At 42.8% G+C, this 15419-nt stretch overlaps 1 protein-coding gene across 12 annotated transcripts in view; it reads right to left on the bottom strand.

Annotated features, from left to right (window-relative positions):
- Nucleotides 1-15419, bottom strand: part of FRMD4B (FERM domain containing 4B) — a 356794-nt gene that overhangs the window by 117372 nt on the left and 224003 nt on the right. For 10 of the 12 annotated variants that reach the window (XM_045053138.1, XM_045053139.1, XM_045053143.1 and 7 more), the window contains 2 exons: nucleotides 5794-5859; nucleotides 3404-3498 (listed from right to left, as the gene is read on the bottom strand). In XM_045053138.1, coding sequence (XP_044909073.1) covers nucleotides 3404-3498; nucleotides 5794-5859 — 161 coding nt within the window. Of the gene's footprint in view, nucleotides 1-3403; nucleotides 3499-5793; nucleotides 5860-9529; nucleotides 9553-9627; nucleotides 9843-15419 lie in introns of those variants that run through there. The other 2 variants (XM_045053144.1, XM_045053145.1) reach the window with 2 other exon arrangements.

The following is a 15419-nucleotide window of genomic DNA, read 5'->3' on the forward strand; positions in this document are numbered from 1 at the left end:
CCCAGGAGAGGATTTAGAAAGAAATCCCAGAGGAGAAGAGGGGGAGGGTGGCCCAAGGCATTAAAGAAAGTCATTCATATTATTCCTTTTCCTTCTGAAGAGAAAGTCTGATATCTGCATGCCTGATTTATACACTGCTTGGTTATGCTCACCTGAACTGGGAGCTTTCCCAGAAGCCATCCATGTAGCCAGGACCCCCTTTTCCTGCCCACCATGAACACTGTAGCCTGGGGAACTTGCAACACCAGTCATGAATTATGTAACTCCTGGGCATAACATCCTGCAGTGGCCTAGGATCTATGTGACACGCAGGGCTCACTCACCTATGATCCTGTCCGTCTTCTATCTTGCTCCACCATGTAATCAGATACATTACCATGCTCATGCACTGGCCCATAGAATAAGTCTTCCCTGGAATGTCATCTCCCATTCCTCTCCCCTCTACCCCAAGTCTACTTGCCTTGCACTGTCCATTGGTAATTAGCCTCTTTTTTAAAAAAATTATGTATTTATTTATTTTGAGAGAGAGAGAGACAGCCTGCAAGTGGGGGAGGGACGGTGAGAGACAGAATCCCAAGCAGGCACTGCACTGTCAGCATGGAGCCCGATGTGGTGCTTGAACCCACGAACCATGAGATCATGACCTGAGCCCAAATCAAGAGTCAGATGCCCAACCGACTGAGTTACCCAGGCACCCCTGTAGTCATCCTCTTGTGTGAATTCCACTCGAGTCCTCCTTTAGCCCTTTCTGGACACTGAACTTACTGCCAGTACCAAAAATAGCATGACAGCTTCCTTTTAGTGGGTGCCTGTGCACGCCTGACCTGCCTTAACAGTACATCATACTAGTACCCTTTACACGTGTCCTATATAGTCCTTATTATATAGGTACTATTATTATGCCCGATGTACTGATGAGAAAAGCAGAGGGTCAGAGATGTTAAGTAACTGGCCTAAAATCACATAGCTACCACAATTCTAAAACATCTACTCCTTGCCTCCCTTTCAACATTTAACTTGCACCACTTTCCTCCTTACCCTCTATATTCTAGTCACAGTGGATTTTTTTTCTTTCTCAAAACTACAAAATAGCCGCCCCCCCCCAAAAGTCTAGCTCAGTCTCACCTCAAGGCTTTCACACTGGCTTTTGTCTGGAATGCCTTCCAACTTTTGCAGAACTGGTTCTTGCTTTTTATTACATGTCACCTCCCAGAAGCGTTCCTTGTCCACCGATCTAAAACTGCCCCCCCCCCAACCTTTCTTGATCATGGCCTTGATCATGTTCTTCCAAGCACGTATCGTTTCTAGTGATTTCTCACTGATCTATGTGTTTGTTCTGCTAGACCACACCGTTGCAATATAAGCTCCAGGAAAGCAAGCACCTTGTCTCTGCTGTGCACAGCTGAATCTCTGGACCCTAGGACAATGGCTGGCAATTGGTAAGCACTCAAGAAATATTTGTTGAATGAGCAAGTTATTCCAATATTCATGCTTTTTGTCTCTATTCTATGTGACCTCTCTAAATTAGGGCTTACAGCACTTACAGTTTAACCATATAACTTAGCCATTACGTGTTTTAGGATTTCGCCATATTCTATTTGCTATTGTTGCATTCACAATCACTTACAACCTGTGTGTGTGTGTGTGTGTGTGTGTGTGTGTGTGTGTGCATGCGTCTAATCACTGATTCACATGAACTGGCCTTGTCTTTCCAGCGAAGAGCCTGTGGTCAAAAGTTTATCTGCCCTTCCTATTTCACCCAGCAGAGGACTGATCATACAGGGTCTCAAATAGTTGTTGCGTGAGCTGGTAATTTTGTGATTCTGAGTGAGGTGAGTGATGTCTAGTTTACTTTCTTTCTGGTTTGTGGAACCCTATTCAGGAAGCATCCTGGGCCCGGGATCAAAGTTTTCAGGTTTTTGTGTCTCCCAGCAAGTGATTGCCTGGTGTTGTCCAGCCCAAGTCCTGAGCCTGAGGGCGTTTCCTGCGGGGGGTGGGGGGTGGGTGGGGGTGGGGGTGGGTCCTAGGCTAGGGGCCCACCTAGGCTGGAAATAATCAAAAGCAAGATATTAAAAAAAAGTAACCCCTTCTTGTGATTATTTTCTGCCTGGTTAAACTAAAGAACTGAAGAAACATTTGAACTTGGAGAGTACAAGAAGAATGCTCACTGGTAGGCCAATATATTCTGTGCCTGGAATGTATTTTCTTGAATTTTATATTTGGGTTTTTTTTTTTTTAATGTTTATTTATTTATTTATTTATTTGTACTGTAGTATTTATTTATTTATTTCCTGACAAAATGACTTCCAGCAAAATGCAACAAATTTTGTCTTTGAAGCCTAAGCAATCTTTTCATCCTTATACACTTTTAAAATGGCATTGTAGATGGTAAATGTTTCTTTATTTTAGAGAGACAGAAAGAACATGAGTGGGGAGGGGCAGAGAGAGAGAGACACACACACACAGAATCTGAAGCAGGCTCCCGGCTCTAAGCTGTCAGCACACAGCCTGATGCTGGGCTTGAACCCAGCAACCGTGAGATCATGTCCTGAGCCAGAAAGTCAGATGCTTAACTGACTGAGCCACTCAGGTGCCCCCAAATTCTTATGATTTTATTGTTATATATAGGTCTAATTTCAGAAAGCATTTAAATTATTGATAAATATATGCAATGTCCAAGTTAACATAAAAAATGAAGGTAAAAGAAAAAAAGATAGTGAAGAGATGACATAAAATGGACCTAAGTAGAACTGGAAAAGTTTATTCTGTATTAAAACTCTACAGTATTTTTCAGGTGGGCCACACATCTGCCTTTAAACTTTCTTGCCATCAACACCCAAGACATTAATTCTCATTTCAATATATGAGTGAATAACAATCTAGTATTTCTTTTTATGGTTATTATTTTGAGAGAGAGAGATGGAGCACGAGCAGAAGGGGCGGAGAGAGAGGGAGAGAGAGAATCCCAAGCAGGCTCATGCAGAGCCCTACGCAGAGCTGATGTTGCAAACTGTGAGATTATGACTTGAGCAGAAATCAAGAGTCAGATGCCCAATGATTGAGCCACCCACACACCCCAAAAATCTAGTGTTTATATCAATCATACACATCTATATTAAAAAAAATGTGCAGATGTACCAGCAACAATAACAACCTCATTACAAAACAAATTTCTAAAACACTTAGGGCAATATTTTCGTGTTTAAAAATGATCAATATTCCCTTTCTTCTCCCTTTCCACTAATAGTCCTAGGAGAGAAATCCTGTTATTAAACAATCTTTAAGTAAGCAGGGCATATTCTAATTCTTGGGGCATTTCCAGCAATTTTTTGCTAATTGTGAATGATAGTGAGTAGGTAGTCCAGATGAAAGGGAAAGAAATGAACGTTACTAAAAGACTTACGTGTCGTCCGTAAATGTTATTCCAAAGTACTCCTTTTCTTTCAGGTTGAAATGTGAAGCCACAAGGTCCAGCAATTCTCTTGATAAAAGTTTGGGCTGTCAAAATAAAATGTTATCAGAAAAGCAATTTCGTTGCCTCACTCTCTTTTTGCTACCACCCTTCTCTGCCCCAAATAGTTCAAAGCAGCTTTTGTTTGTTTTTAAATATCTGCCCCCTTTGGCTGCCTAGGTTAATCTACTATAGACCATTCTCCAAGAGACTGGGAAGGGGGAGAAATGGTAATAGAAACATCAATGAGATTGTCAGTTTCATGTATTTGCCATTCAGTCCAGTAATTTACTTTTTCCTCCCAGGGGACAATGTATTTACTAACATGATGATGTTTTGGAAAAATACTTTTTTTAAAAGTCATTTTGAATGTTTATTTTTATTTATTTTTGAGGGAAAGAGAGCATGGGTGCACCACCAGTGGAGGGGCAGAGAGGGAGGGAGGGAGGGAGAGAGAGAGAGAGAGAGAGAGAGAGAGAGAGAGAGAGAGAGTCCCATAGAACAGAGCCTGCCATGGGGTTCAATCCTACAAAACATGAGATCATGAACTGAGCCAAAATCAAGAGTTGAATGCTTAACCAACTGAGCCACCCAGGTGCTCCTGAAAAAATACTCTTTTATAGGCACTATGGTGCTAGTGACCAAGACAAAGAATATCAAACACCTCACTACGTGGACTGTAGGAATAATCTTGCCTGCAGGGTGGCAGTTGAAGAGGCTGGAGACCCAAGGCTGTGGGATCAGAGATAAAACTATGACTCTACTACTCGTTACCATTTATTGTCCCAAACTCCTTCTATCCATTATCTCACTTTGTGCTCAGGATGAGCCTATGAGATAGGGGTTCTTATTGCCCTTTTATAGATGAGGGGGCCAAAGTCAAGAAAAACTAAGCACCTGGATTGATGTTACAGTCAGTAAGGGCAGGGAATTGAACCCAGTTCTGTCTGATTCCAAAGCCTACGCTTTTCATCTCTCTCTCTCTTGAGATGGAGTGATCTTACCCATTGCATATACGATTGTCACCAGTTTCCTTTATTTTTTATTTTTTTATTTTTTAATTTTTTTTTCTCAACTTTTTAATTTATTTTTCGGACAGAGAGAGACAGAGCATGAACGGGGGAGGGGCAGAGAGAGAGGGAGACACAGAATCGGAAACAGGCTCCAGGCTCTGAGCCATCAGCCCAGAGCCTGACCCGGGGCTCGAACTCACGGACCTCGAGATCGTGACTGGCTGAAGTCGGACGCCCAACCGACTGCGCCACCCAGGCGCCCCAACCAGTGTTTCCTAAACACTTAGAAGAAGGATCTAATCTATGAACTTTTGAGAAGCACTGGGCCTGGTGGCAAAATGCATGTTTTGGAATCAGGGGGAACATCCCGGGTGATAGCAGACGCCTGATTTGCAGGAACAAGGGAAGAAAAGGGTGATATGCAAGAGGGCATCTACATAGACTCTTTCTGAACTTAGAGCCAAACAGTTTAGGGCTCATTATGGTGGTTTGAGAGGTGGATGTTTGCTGCTGGGGAAGAAAGAATGGTCATGATTAAAAAAGAAAAAAAAGAAAAAAGAAAGAAGAAATAAAGAAACAGGCAGAAATCTGGACTAAAAGGTCCACTCTGGCTAAACAGTGTTGACTATTTTTATTCTAATTGAAGCCTATGCATAGTGGGTGAGAAACAAGCCACAGAAGGGAGAAGAATTCAGGTTTGGTCAAAGGAGAGAGTTCTGGCTATAGCTACAGTGTGGCTATCAAAGGGAATTTCCACAATTTCTTTTTAGGTCCTTGGGCCACAGTGTTGAGTAAATGAAGAGAGAAGGATCAACAATTAAAATATCACCACTCATATACTCCATATATATTACAAAAAGATTTCATTCTCATATGTAATCTAGCTTGATTTTAGCCACAATTCTTTGAGGGAAAGTAAGGAGTCTCAATCCCGGTGCACAGCTGATGAAGTGGGGTATTTAACCTGGACACTGCCGTGTGGCAGCAAAGTGGCAGGATGCAGATTTGCAGCTGACAATAACCCTTTCGGAGAAAGATTACAGGGCTCCGTTTACCCACAAGAGGTTCAGAGAAGTAAAGCTACTTCCTGGGGGTCACACAGCTACTGACAGTCAGAGCTGAGATTAGAACCCAAGGGTCTCCAATCCACATCCCCAGGATATAACTATTCTCACAGGTAGACCAAGTCATCTGACTTAGCAGCTGTCCTTTTGCCCCTCAAACAATCCCAAGTCATTGGCACAGATAAGTGAGTAGCCTGAACAGAGGCCATGAGGCTCACAGAGGGACCCAGTCAGTATGGGCTGTCTCTTCATGGGCAACACCTACCTGAACCAGCAGCTCCAGCCTCCTATCATCCAGGAGGTGCACCTGGCAGTGCCTGCCCTCTGTCATCTGTGGGGACAAGATAGCAAGAGTGGCATCAGTGCTGGGGCTGGCAAGCAACCCCCTGACCTCGATTTATAGTTTGTTTTACATGTGATGTGTTCAGCCTAAAAATGCCTTCAGTTGAGTCAATCAACAGCCTCGATCACAAACAGACTCATGGGGCGGCATTAGCTGTTGGATTAGTCAACCAATCAATTAATTAATTTACTCTTGGATGTAAAAAAGAATGAAAAGCAAAGACAACCCAATATATTGAAAAAATAATGTCTATATAGTGTATACAAGATTAGACTATGAAAAGTTTGTTTCTTTCCTAGAGGAAACTACTACATTTATCATTGAATCAATAGTTTGTTTTTCAAAGGAAAATTCCTAGATTCATTGATGTATTTTAATAAATAGAATACATGCATAATTGTAAAGGAAAAGATGACATTACAGTTAAAACTGAAAGTCTCCATCTCTGAAACGTCTGTCCCTTTTATAGTATATCACTACCATAATTAAGAACAATTACGAACACTTAAGATACATAGTTAAGAACAATATCCATCAGCATAAATTTCTAATTATATTTATTGTCACTTATAATTGCAATACTGGGAAATATTCTTTGTCAAATATTTAAACAATACATAGAATACAAAGATCCCCCTTCACTAACTCACACTCCACAAATCATTTTACCTGTAGAAATCACCACCCTGTGAGTTTGAGGATAATCCATACAGACTGTTTTTACATGTATGTTCAGATATAGATATATACATATTTTCAAAAAATTCAGAGTAAATGGTTTGCTTTGAATATTGTTATATTGGACATTACCTGAGTGAGAAAAAAGCCAGAGCAAGATTTAAAATAAGGTCTAACTGGACAACAACAAAAAAAGTCATCTTTTTTTTAATACTCTTCTTCTATACAATGGGAAGAAAGAAATAAATATGTCCGTTCAAATCACTTTACTTCTTTTGTAAAACCCACACAAACAAACCCCAAAAACATGTACTATGGAAAGAGAAAAATCAAATACTCAAAAGATCAACTGATACAACATGAATCCATTAAGGAGTATGTCAAACTCGTACAATATTTCAAGTTACTCTGTTATCGCATAATCCAAATGAATTTCATTTCCTGATTTTAAAAAAGCATCTTTTTTTTTCCTTTCCATCATACTTTGCTCAGACTAGTCAATTTTCCTTTTGTCAACACATAATTCTATCCCAGAGAATTAAATAGTAAATGTATTTGTGTGTGTGTGCATGTCTGCCCATCTCACGACAATCACAGTCAGTGGTGGCCATGTTTGTACAACTTGGTCCTGGCCCTTCAGCCTCAGACTTCAGCTGATTGGACCAGGGAACAGACACCTGACTCAAGCTGGGCCAATCAGAGCCTCAGTCCAGAGAATCCGGAATTGGGTGGGAGAGGATGAGAAAGTGGTTGCTGTAGGGGCTGCGGTGTGTGGACAAAAAGGAAAGCAATCTGCAGAGAGAATGAAGGAGACAAGCAGCTGGACGGGGGCAAGAGAAATCATGCAATCTGAAAGGGAGAGCTCGAGAGAGTTGCTGTCTGGGTTCCTAACGTCTTTCTAGTCACTTGTAGTCACTTCGGCTGGTTCGGGTGAATTCTTGTTCTTGAGTTCCATGAAACACCTCTGTATTCTTTTAATAAATTCACTTCTTCTTTCTTTTTTTTTTTTTTCAACGTTTATTTATTTTTGGGGGGACAGAGAGAGACAGAGCATGAACGGGGGAGGGGCAGAGAGAGAGGGAGACACAGAATCGGAAACAGGCTCCAGGCTCTGAGCCATCAGCCCAGAGCCTGACGGGGGCTCGAACTCATGGACCGCGAGATTGTGACCTGGCTGAAGTCGGACGCTTAACTGACTGCGCCACCCAGGCGCCCCCTTCTTTCTTATTGAAACCAACTTGAGTCAGATTCTGCTTCTTGCAACTAAAAGCATCTTTGTAAGATCCCACAGGTATCTATACCTAAATCAGAACAAAAGGTTTCCAAAGGATGGACTCCCCACATGATATCATTAATATAGAAAAGTCACCTACTCATAATCACTGATCAACAAATACAACAGCCAAGAGAAAGATTGGGGGGTTGGGGAATGAACAAACATCCCAGTAGGTGAAGGGACAAGTCGCCACATAAGACAAGCTGGAAAAGGGCAATGCAGATGAACCGGAGGGGAAAAAATGCTACAGTTTTATGCCCACACTGGCACATCCATGTTCAGTATTCACCGAGCCCTTTCCTCTGTGGGAGGATGCCTCCTCGGGGAGGCCAGAGTACTGCTTTGATCACCTCTAAGCAATAGAGAGGCCTGCCCTTGTCACTTGCTTAAATCAGAGGTTGAAAAGTTGTGGATGTATTTTTTTTTTTGTCAGAACAATGCTTATGAATAAATTTTAGTTGATGACATTAGAAATCAGAAGATGCCAATTAAGAAAAATGTAGATGGTATGATCTGGAAACACTGGGCTGGATGTCCTCCATGGCAACATTTGGCCAGGGTAGGGCAGAGCAGCTCCCTCTTTAGATGGGTTTGTGGTCTCTGCCTCCCCAAAATTTATTATCCGCCAGGTTCCTAGGAGTCCTGTCATGAGAATAAGCAAACCCCTATTTAAGTCCACATGGTACCAGGGAAGAGACAAAACAATGTCAAATGAGGGCCTGCTGTGCACCAGGCCAACTGCCTGACACTTGACCTTCATTAACATATAGTATTTCAACTACTATGCAAGCCTATGAAAGGGGCATCCTCATTTTGTTTTGTATTGTTTTGTTTTGGGGGACATCCTCAATTTAAGCACCAGGAAACCACGGCCTGAGAAATGATGTAAGTTGCATAAGCATTCTAAGCCAGACTTGGGCTCAAAACCATATTTTATCTCTTACTAGCTGTGTTACCTTGGAGAAGATACTTAACCTTTCTGAGCCTCATAAGCAATGTCCTGGTAGCTTTCAATCTGATACCCCTGAGAATGAAATAAACCACTTCGACAAAGACAATTATTATACTCCTTATTTGCCTAAAATTTAACAAATAGCTAATAAACCTTCCTATAATTCATTTATTCTCCCATCAAAAACATTTTTATTTTTTAATTTAGAGACAGATGGAGAGCTTGAGTGGGGGTGGGGGGCAGGGGGAGACAGAGAGAGGGAGAAAGAGAGTCCCAAGCAGGCTTTGTGCTGTCAGAGAGGAGCCCAGTGAGGGGCTCGATCCCATGAACCCTGAACCCTGAGATCATGATTTAAGCTGAAATCAAGAGCCAGATGCTTAACTGACTGAGCCACCCAGGTGCCCCTAAACATTTTTCTTTTTTCTTTTAAGTTTATTTATCTATTTGAGAGAGAGAGAGGGAGGGAGAGAGAGAGAGAGAGAGAGAGAGAGAGAGGAAATCCTAAGCAGTTTCCACACTATCAGCACAGAGCCTGATGCGGGGCTCAAACTCATGAACTGTGAGATCATGACCTGAGCTGAAACCAAGAGTCGGACACTTAACTGATGGAGCCACCCAGGCACCCCCAGAATCACTTTTGAACTCCATAGACACCATCCGAACATTTTCAGGCTTGACCCCTCCCCAGTGGCACCCCTCCTCAGGTGGAATAAAAACATTAAAAAATCATCTCTTTGGAAAGTTTCACTTACCACCCACACAGACTTGATACCCTTCCTGCCACTCCTCTTCCATTCAACCCCAGGAAGATGAAGATTAAAAATCGTACATATTGGATTAAAACTCCCACCTCAGTCTGTGGCTGCCCTGTGTTTGCTCCCCAGTTGGTGGAGTGGGTCCTCTGATGCTAAGCGCTGGGTGCTGGTGGAAGGACCTTGTCCATCTGGTCACCGGTCAAATGAGGAAGAGCAGAGGGAAGTGAGAATTGGGCACAGGCCAGACCTCTGGCTTCGGGGTGTGCCCTGAGGCCCTGACCTGTAGCCCATAGTGGGGTTCAAGTCTGTGTGAAAATGCCCCACCCCCAGCCCCCAATACCACAACCTGATTTAGGAGAGAAGAGAGGAAAGGAGGAAGACTTGGTAAGAAATCCAAAGGCGAGTCCAGATAGGGCAGTGTGGGACCATTCATCACAACCAGGGTCAACTCATAAAGTAAGAGGAAATCACAACTACAGAAAAAGACCAGAACCTCAGCCCTGCTTGGGTTTTGCACTAGTGGTTCTTTGGAACAAGGAAATACAAAAGCTTGGTAAGGGAAGCGGCTGCTTTCTTTTTTTCTTTCTTCTTCTCTCTTGTTCTTTTGACCTTTTCTGAAAGCCTAGCATGAGAGGGTCTACCCCATAAAAATGACTCCTCAGGATTTTTTGCGGGGTGACCCATCCGAAGTCTAATTCGCCATCATCCCTTGCCTGGATATGTGCAAAACCGGCTGTCTAACCAGGCTCCACGCTTTAATTTGAGTCCTGTAAGGATCCAAACTCCACATGGCTATGCCTCTCAAATACAGATGAAATCCCTTCACTTTCTTGCTTCAAACTGCCCCAACTCCTTACCTTGTCAACAATGTCCACACAACCAACCCCTTACCCTCTCTACTTTTATTTCCAAGCCATCTGCCTTTGTACTAACATACCATCCACACTGGCCTTCTTTTCGTTTTCAAAATAAAGGTTGTTCCTCCTTTGAAATTTTGCATTTGCTGTTCCTTCTGGAATGCCCTTCCCTGGGTCATTGCATGATTAGGTCCTTTCACATCTTTCAGATCTTAAATCAAAAGCCACTGTTTCTAAGAGGACTGTCCTCAGAATAAAGTGGAGACTGGACACTCTCTCATATCATGCTGCTTTATTTTCTTTATAGCTAATACTTTTTGTTAGTTTTTTGTTTTTCTGTCATCTTTTTTTTTCAAAGCTTATTTATTTATTTTGAGAGAGACAGAGAGAGTGTGGGGGACGGACAGAGAGAGAGGGAGACAGAGAATCCCAGAGAATCTCTGCACTGTCAGCAAGGAGCCTGATGTGGGGCTCAAACTCACGAACTATGAGATCATGACCTGAGCCCAAATCAAGAGTCGAATGCTTAACCCACTTAGCCACCCAGGCATCCCTCTGTCCTTATCTTTCACCATCAGAATGTGAAATTTCATGGCAGAGACCTTGATAGATTTGTTCACTACTGTATCCCCAGGGCCTAGAACAGTGTCTGCAGGGTAAGGATGTGGTCAATAAATACCTGAGTGAAGGAACGCCTTTACTGCTCAGAACATAGACACAGTTAATAATGAAGTAAGTTCGCAAATGATTTAAATTTGCATAATTTGCATAGCATAATGTAAAGTGAGGATGTTCCGAAACACCTCCCAAGCCTTGGCCCAGACAGACTCTCTACATAACAAACAAGCTTTCTACCCTGAAAACAAGGTGTGCTATTAAACTCTTCATCAGATGAGATATTCTGGAAGAACTGGAGAGAGGTAGAAGGGTGTATCTAGGACGTTCTTACTTTGGGATCTATTGAGTGGACGGAGTTTTATATTTCGCCCAAATGATGTCAATCCTAGCTGAACAGGGGCTCCTTTATATCATCTCTGGGTGTTGACTGAATATGAGCTATTGACACTCCCGTTCAGAGAATGGCCTAGACTGACACAGATGTCTCCATACCGAGTCAGCTGTGATTTTCCTTCGAGTTCTTTCAAGATGGTGCCTACCCTCCCAATGCGCAATCATTGGGAACCTCTTTTACGAATCTCAACGAACAATTCTCCTAGCTTCTATAACCACTTACTATGTCATGTGAGTGCACGTGCAAGTTCCTCCTCTCATGTTACTTACATTCCTAGGAGGTGAAGAGTTTTACAATTTAGATTTTGTAGATGACAAAAGTGAAGTGCAGAGAGGTTAGGTAACTTGTCTTGGGTCATGTTACTATGAACTGGGGTGGAATCTCAGGTTCCCTTAGTTGCATAGGAGCAGGACTGCTGTGTGTCTTGTAGGTTCACTGGGAGTAGAGGGCAAAAGGGAGGCAGTGAGACAGAGAGGGGCAGGTGGCATAAAAGCAGCAAAGGGAGAAAGGAAAATTGGCTGGGTGACGAGAATGATAAAGAAGCGAATTCCGTTTTCCAAAGACAAAACTGGGTAACTGAGTGATCGGACTTAGGAAAAATGTTAACAGTAATTAATGGCCATTGACCGCGTGCCTGGCACTAATCCGAGCCCTTTCCTTTATTTACATGGGCTATTTAAATTCATTTTCAATTATGTTTTTATTTTATTTTATTTTATTTTATTTTATTTTATTTTATTTCATCTTATTAAATTATTTTTAGTAATCTCAACTCCCAATGTGGGGCTTGAACTCACGATCCAAGATGAAGAAGTACATGCTCCACTGACTGAACCTGCCACGTGCCCCTGAATTCATTTCATAACAAGCCTGTGAGGCGGATTCCAACACTAGCTTCATTTCGTGGATGAGAAAAATCGAGGCTCCGAGAAGGTAAATGACTGACTCCAGCTCCACAAAGGCACAGAGATGGGAGGAGTCTCAGAAAGGTAGAAACACAGGCATTCTGACTGCAGAATCTGTGGCCTTCACTGCTATATTACTTCTGCTGTAAGGTATTTCCCATCTAATAGGCCTTATATGTTAAAAGACATAGCTGAGGCATTTAACATATCATCTTGACCACCAAGTAAAACACTGTTTTGGAAGAGCCGCATTTAGACTCACCAAACCAGAGTTTCCGGGCTCAGGTCACTATGTGGCACCGAGGCCAGAAGAGGCACAAGGCTTTTGCAATCACTATTTCTTGGCTACCACCTGGCCCTGCACTGAAAAAAAATATATGGGCAGCTGCTAAAAACAGTGTCTATATGTTTGTTGTTGATTTTCACTGAACATCAGGATGGACTTCATCCCCCCTGCTCCCCCTGCTTGGGCTGCTGGCTCTGTCATGCTTATGTGAACGCTCTGGGCACAGGATGACATTTATCAATGACGCTTATCATTTATTTGGGTCTGACTCCACAACACTTTGGGCTTAAGATACAGTCTAGAACACAATGCCATTAACATAGTGTCGGTCTGAAACAGGTTTTCATTCATTTGCTCGACTAATATTTATTGAGCACTTTCAAAGTGTAAGCACTGCTCTGGGTAGGAATAGACATCATAATTCTATGAGGGCCGTCTTGTGTATTGTAGGATGTCTAGCAACATCCCTGGCCTCTACCCACCAGATGTCAGTAACACCTCCACCCTGCTTGTGGCCACCAAATATATCTCCAGACATTGCCAAATGTCTCCTGGGGGTGGGAGTGGGGGAATCATTCCCGGTTGAGAACAACTGCTCTAGACATAAGGAGAAGAAAAGAAATTATTAACAATTACACAAATATTTTCAGACTATTGTAAGGGCTCTGAAATAGCTCAACTAGCAACGGAATTAAGTTCTGAGCATCTGTACAACCCGTATCTTACCCTGGAAGTGTGAGAAATTAGGAAATTGATAGACAGAATTTATATTGGACCACTGTTCTTGACAAGAGGCACCCACTACAGATGGAAGGGATAACGCTGTTTTCCGAACATTAGCATTCAACTGCAAACTCCTTTCAGGCAGAGGCTGAAGAAAAGCAAACCAGGAAGGCTGGTCAGGGGACAGCCATTTTCTGCAGCTCCGGCATAAACCTGGCAAGGAATTTTGGTCAGCTTTAGCAGACAGTCTCTGGGGAGGGCAGTCTCATAAAAGACAATTGCTTATCAGATTATAGCCTGGTCTCTTAAGGCTGGCGAAAAGAAAGCCCAACTTTCAAAGGAAGAAAGAAACGAAAGAAACAAAACTACGTATTATGTCTGGAGCTGAAGGTCATCAGGAGCCCCCAGCCTGGTGTCTGCGAGGTATGCCAGGATTTAGAATCAGGAGGCCTGGATTGTGTCCCAGCTCTGCCATTTAACTAAGAGTAGGGCATCAATATCATGGTATCTCTCTAAATCTCAGTTTCTGCCCCTGTGAAATGAGAATGATAAGAATCAATCTTACTTAGCTTTGTTTGTCCCTTGTATTAATACAGGTTGAACCTCAAATCTACCTCAAAAGTACAGATGATAATCCTATCACCAGTAACACGCTCTATTTATTGGTTATAGATTAGGTGTTAGAGTCTGTGCTAAGTGCCTGGAGTGCATTATCAGCTTTACTCTTACTCTAGTGCACCGAGTACTATGACTAGTGGAAATGATTTGTAAGCTGCTGCGCGCTATTATGTTAACTGTAAGTGGTTATTTTAAGTTGTTTAAACAATTATTTTTCTCAAGGAAAAAGTTCTCCTGGATTATTAAGAGGCCAAGCCGTCAGATTTGAGCTGAAAGTCAATCTACCAGTTAAACCCTGGAGAGAGTGGTCGACCCAGAGCTGAAGACGAATGCCATTCTGATTTCTCAGGGATAATCAACAGACTAACTCAAAACTGCCATTCTTAGCTGCCCTGGTACCCAAAGCTGGGGAAACACTTATAAACCTTGCTTCTTATCTGATTGTGACCAGGGGGTGTCTTGGGCCTGACCGGCTGCTTTTGTTCTCAACCCACACGAAATGGAAGTGAGTGTTATGTCTGAGTCATGTGCTTTGACCTCCATGACATGCTCTGAATTCTTACAGCCACCTTGTGAAGCAGGTATTTTTGGCCCTCCGTTTCACACTGAAGGAGTAGAGACCCCAAGAAGTTGAGAACAACTTCCCCATGCTTCCTAGCTACTAAAGGCCTGAGGCAAACTCAACTAAGAGCTCACCCAACAGCAAGTGGGGGACACAGGTGACATACTGTCATGGGCGAATCTGCAAAGAAACGCAGGATTCTCTTTAGAAATACTCTGCCCTTTTCCAGGGAGAAACTCAGGTTAGGCACCGATGAGAGACCGTCAAATGTTTATTTTCAGAAAACCATGCAGGATATATCCGCCATTCCTTTCCAGAAAGAAACATCCTCTTTACTTAAAACCAGTTGTTAGGCTGTATTTTTAGAAGTCATGGTACAGTATCGAGTCGAAAAAGAAAAGAAAAAACGGGAGGACACGGACATTGTAAACAGGAAAAGTCGCCAAGTGTAACCAAGAAAAGCCAAGAGCACAGCCCACGGGCTGGGGTGGGGGATTTTAGCTTTTGTCTGCAGTTCAGGTTCGACCAGAAATGAAGTTCTCCCGGGGCGCCTGGGTGGCGCAGTCGGTTAAGCGTCCGACTTCAGCCAGGTCACGATCTCGCGGTCCGTGAGTTCGAGCCCCGCGTCGGGCTCTGGGCTGATGGCTCGGAGCCTGGAGCCTGTTTCCGATTCTGTGTCTCCCTCTCTCTCTGCCCCTCCCCCGTTCATGCTCTGTCTCTCTCTGTCCCAAAAATAAATAAACGTTGAAAAAAAAATTAAAAAAAAAAATAGAAAAACAAAAAAACAGAAATGAAGTTCTCCCATCAACTTGTAGAAAATGGAAATTTGGGCTTTGGTGATTATGCAAGGAGCAGACACCCTGTGGTTTGGAAACTTTCTGCTTTGCCAACTGTCAGTTTTCTCTTCTCCCGTGAAAAACAGCC

The sequence above is a fragment of the Felis catus genome, chromosome A2, assembly GCF_018350175.1.
Source record: "Felis catus isolate Fca126 chromosome A2, F.catus_Fca126_mat1.0, whole genome shotgun sequence".
NCBI lineage: Eukaryota > Metazoa > Chordata > Mammalia > Carnivora > Felidae > Felis > Felis catus.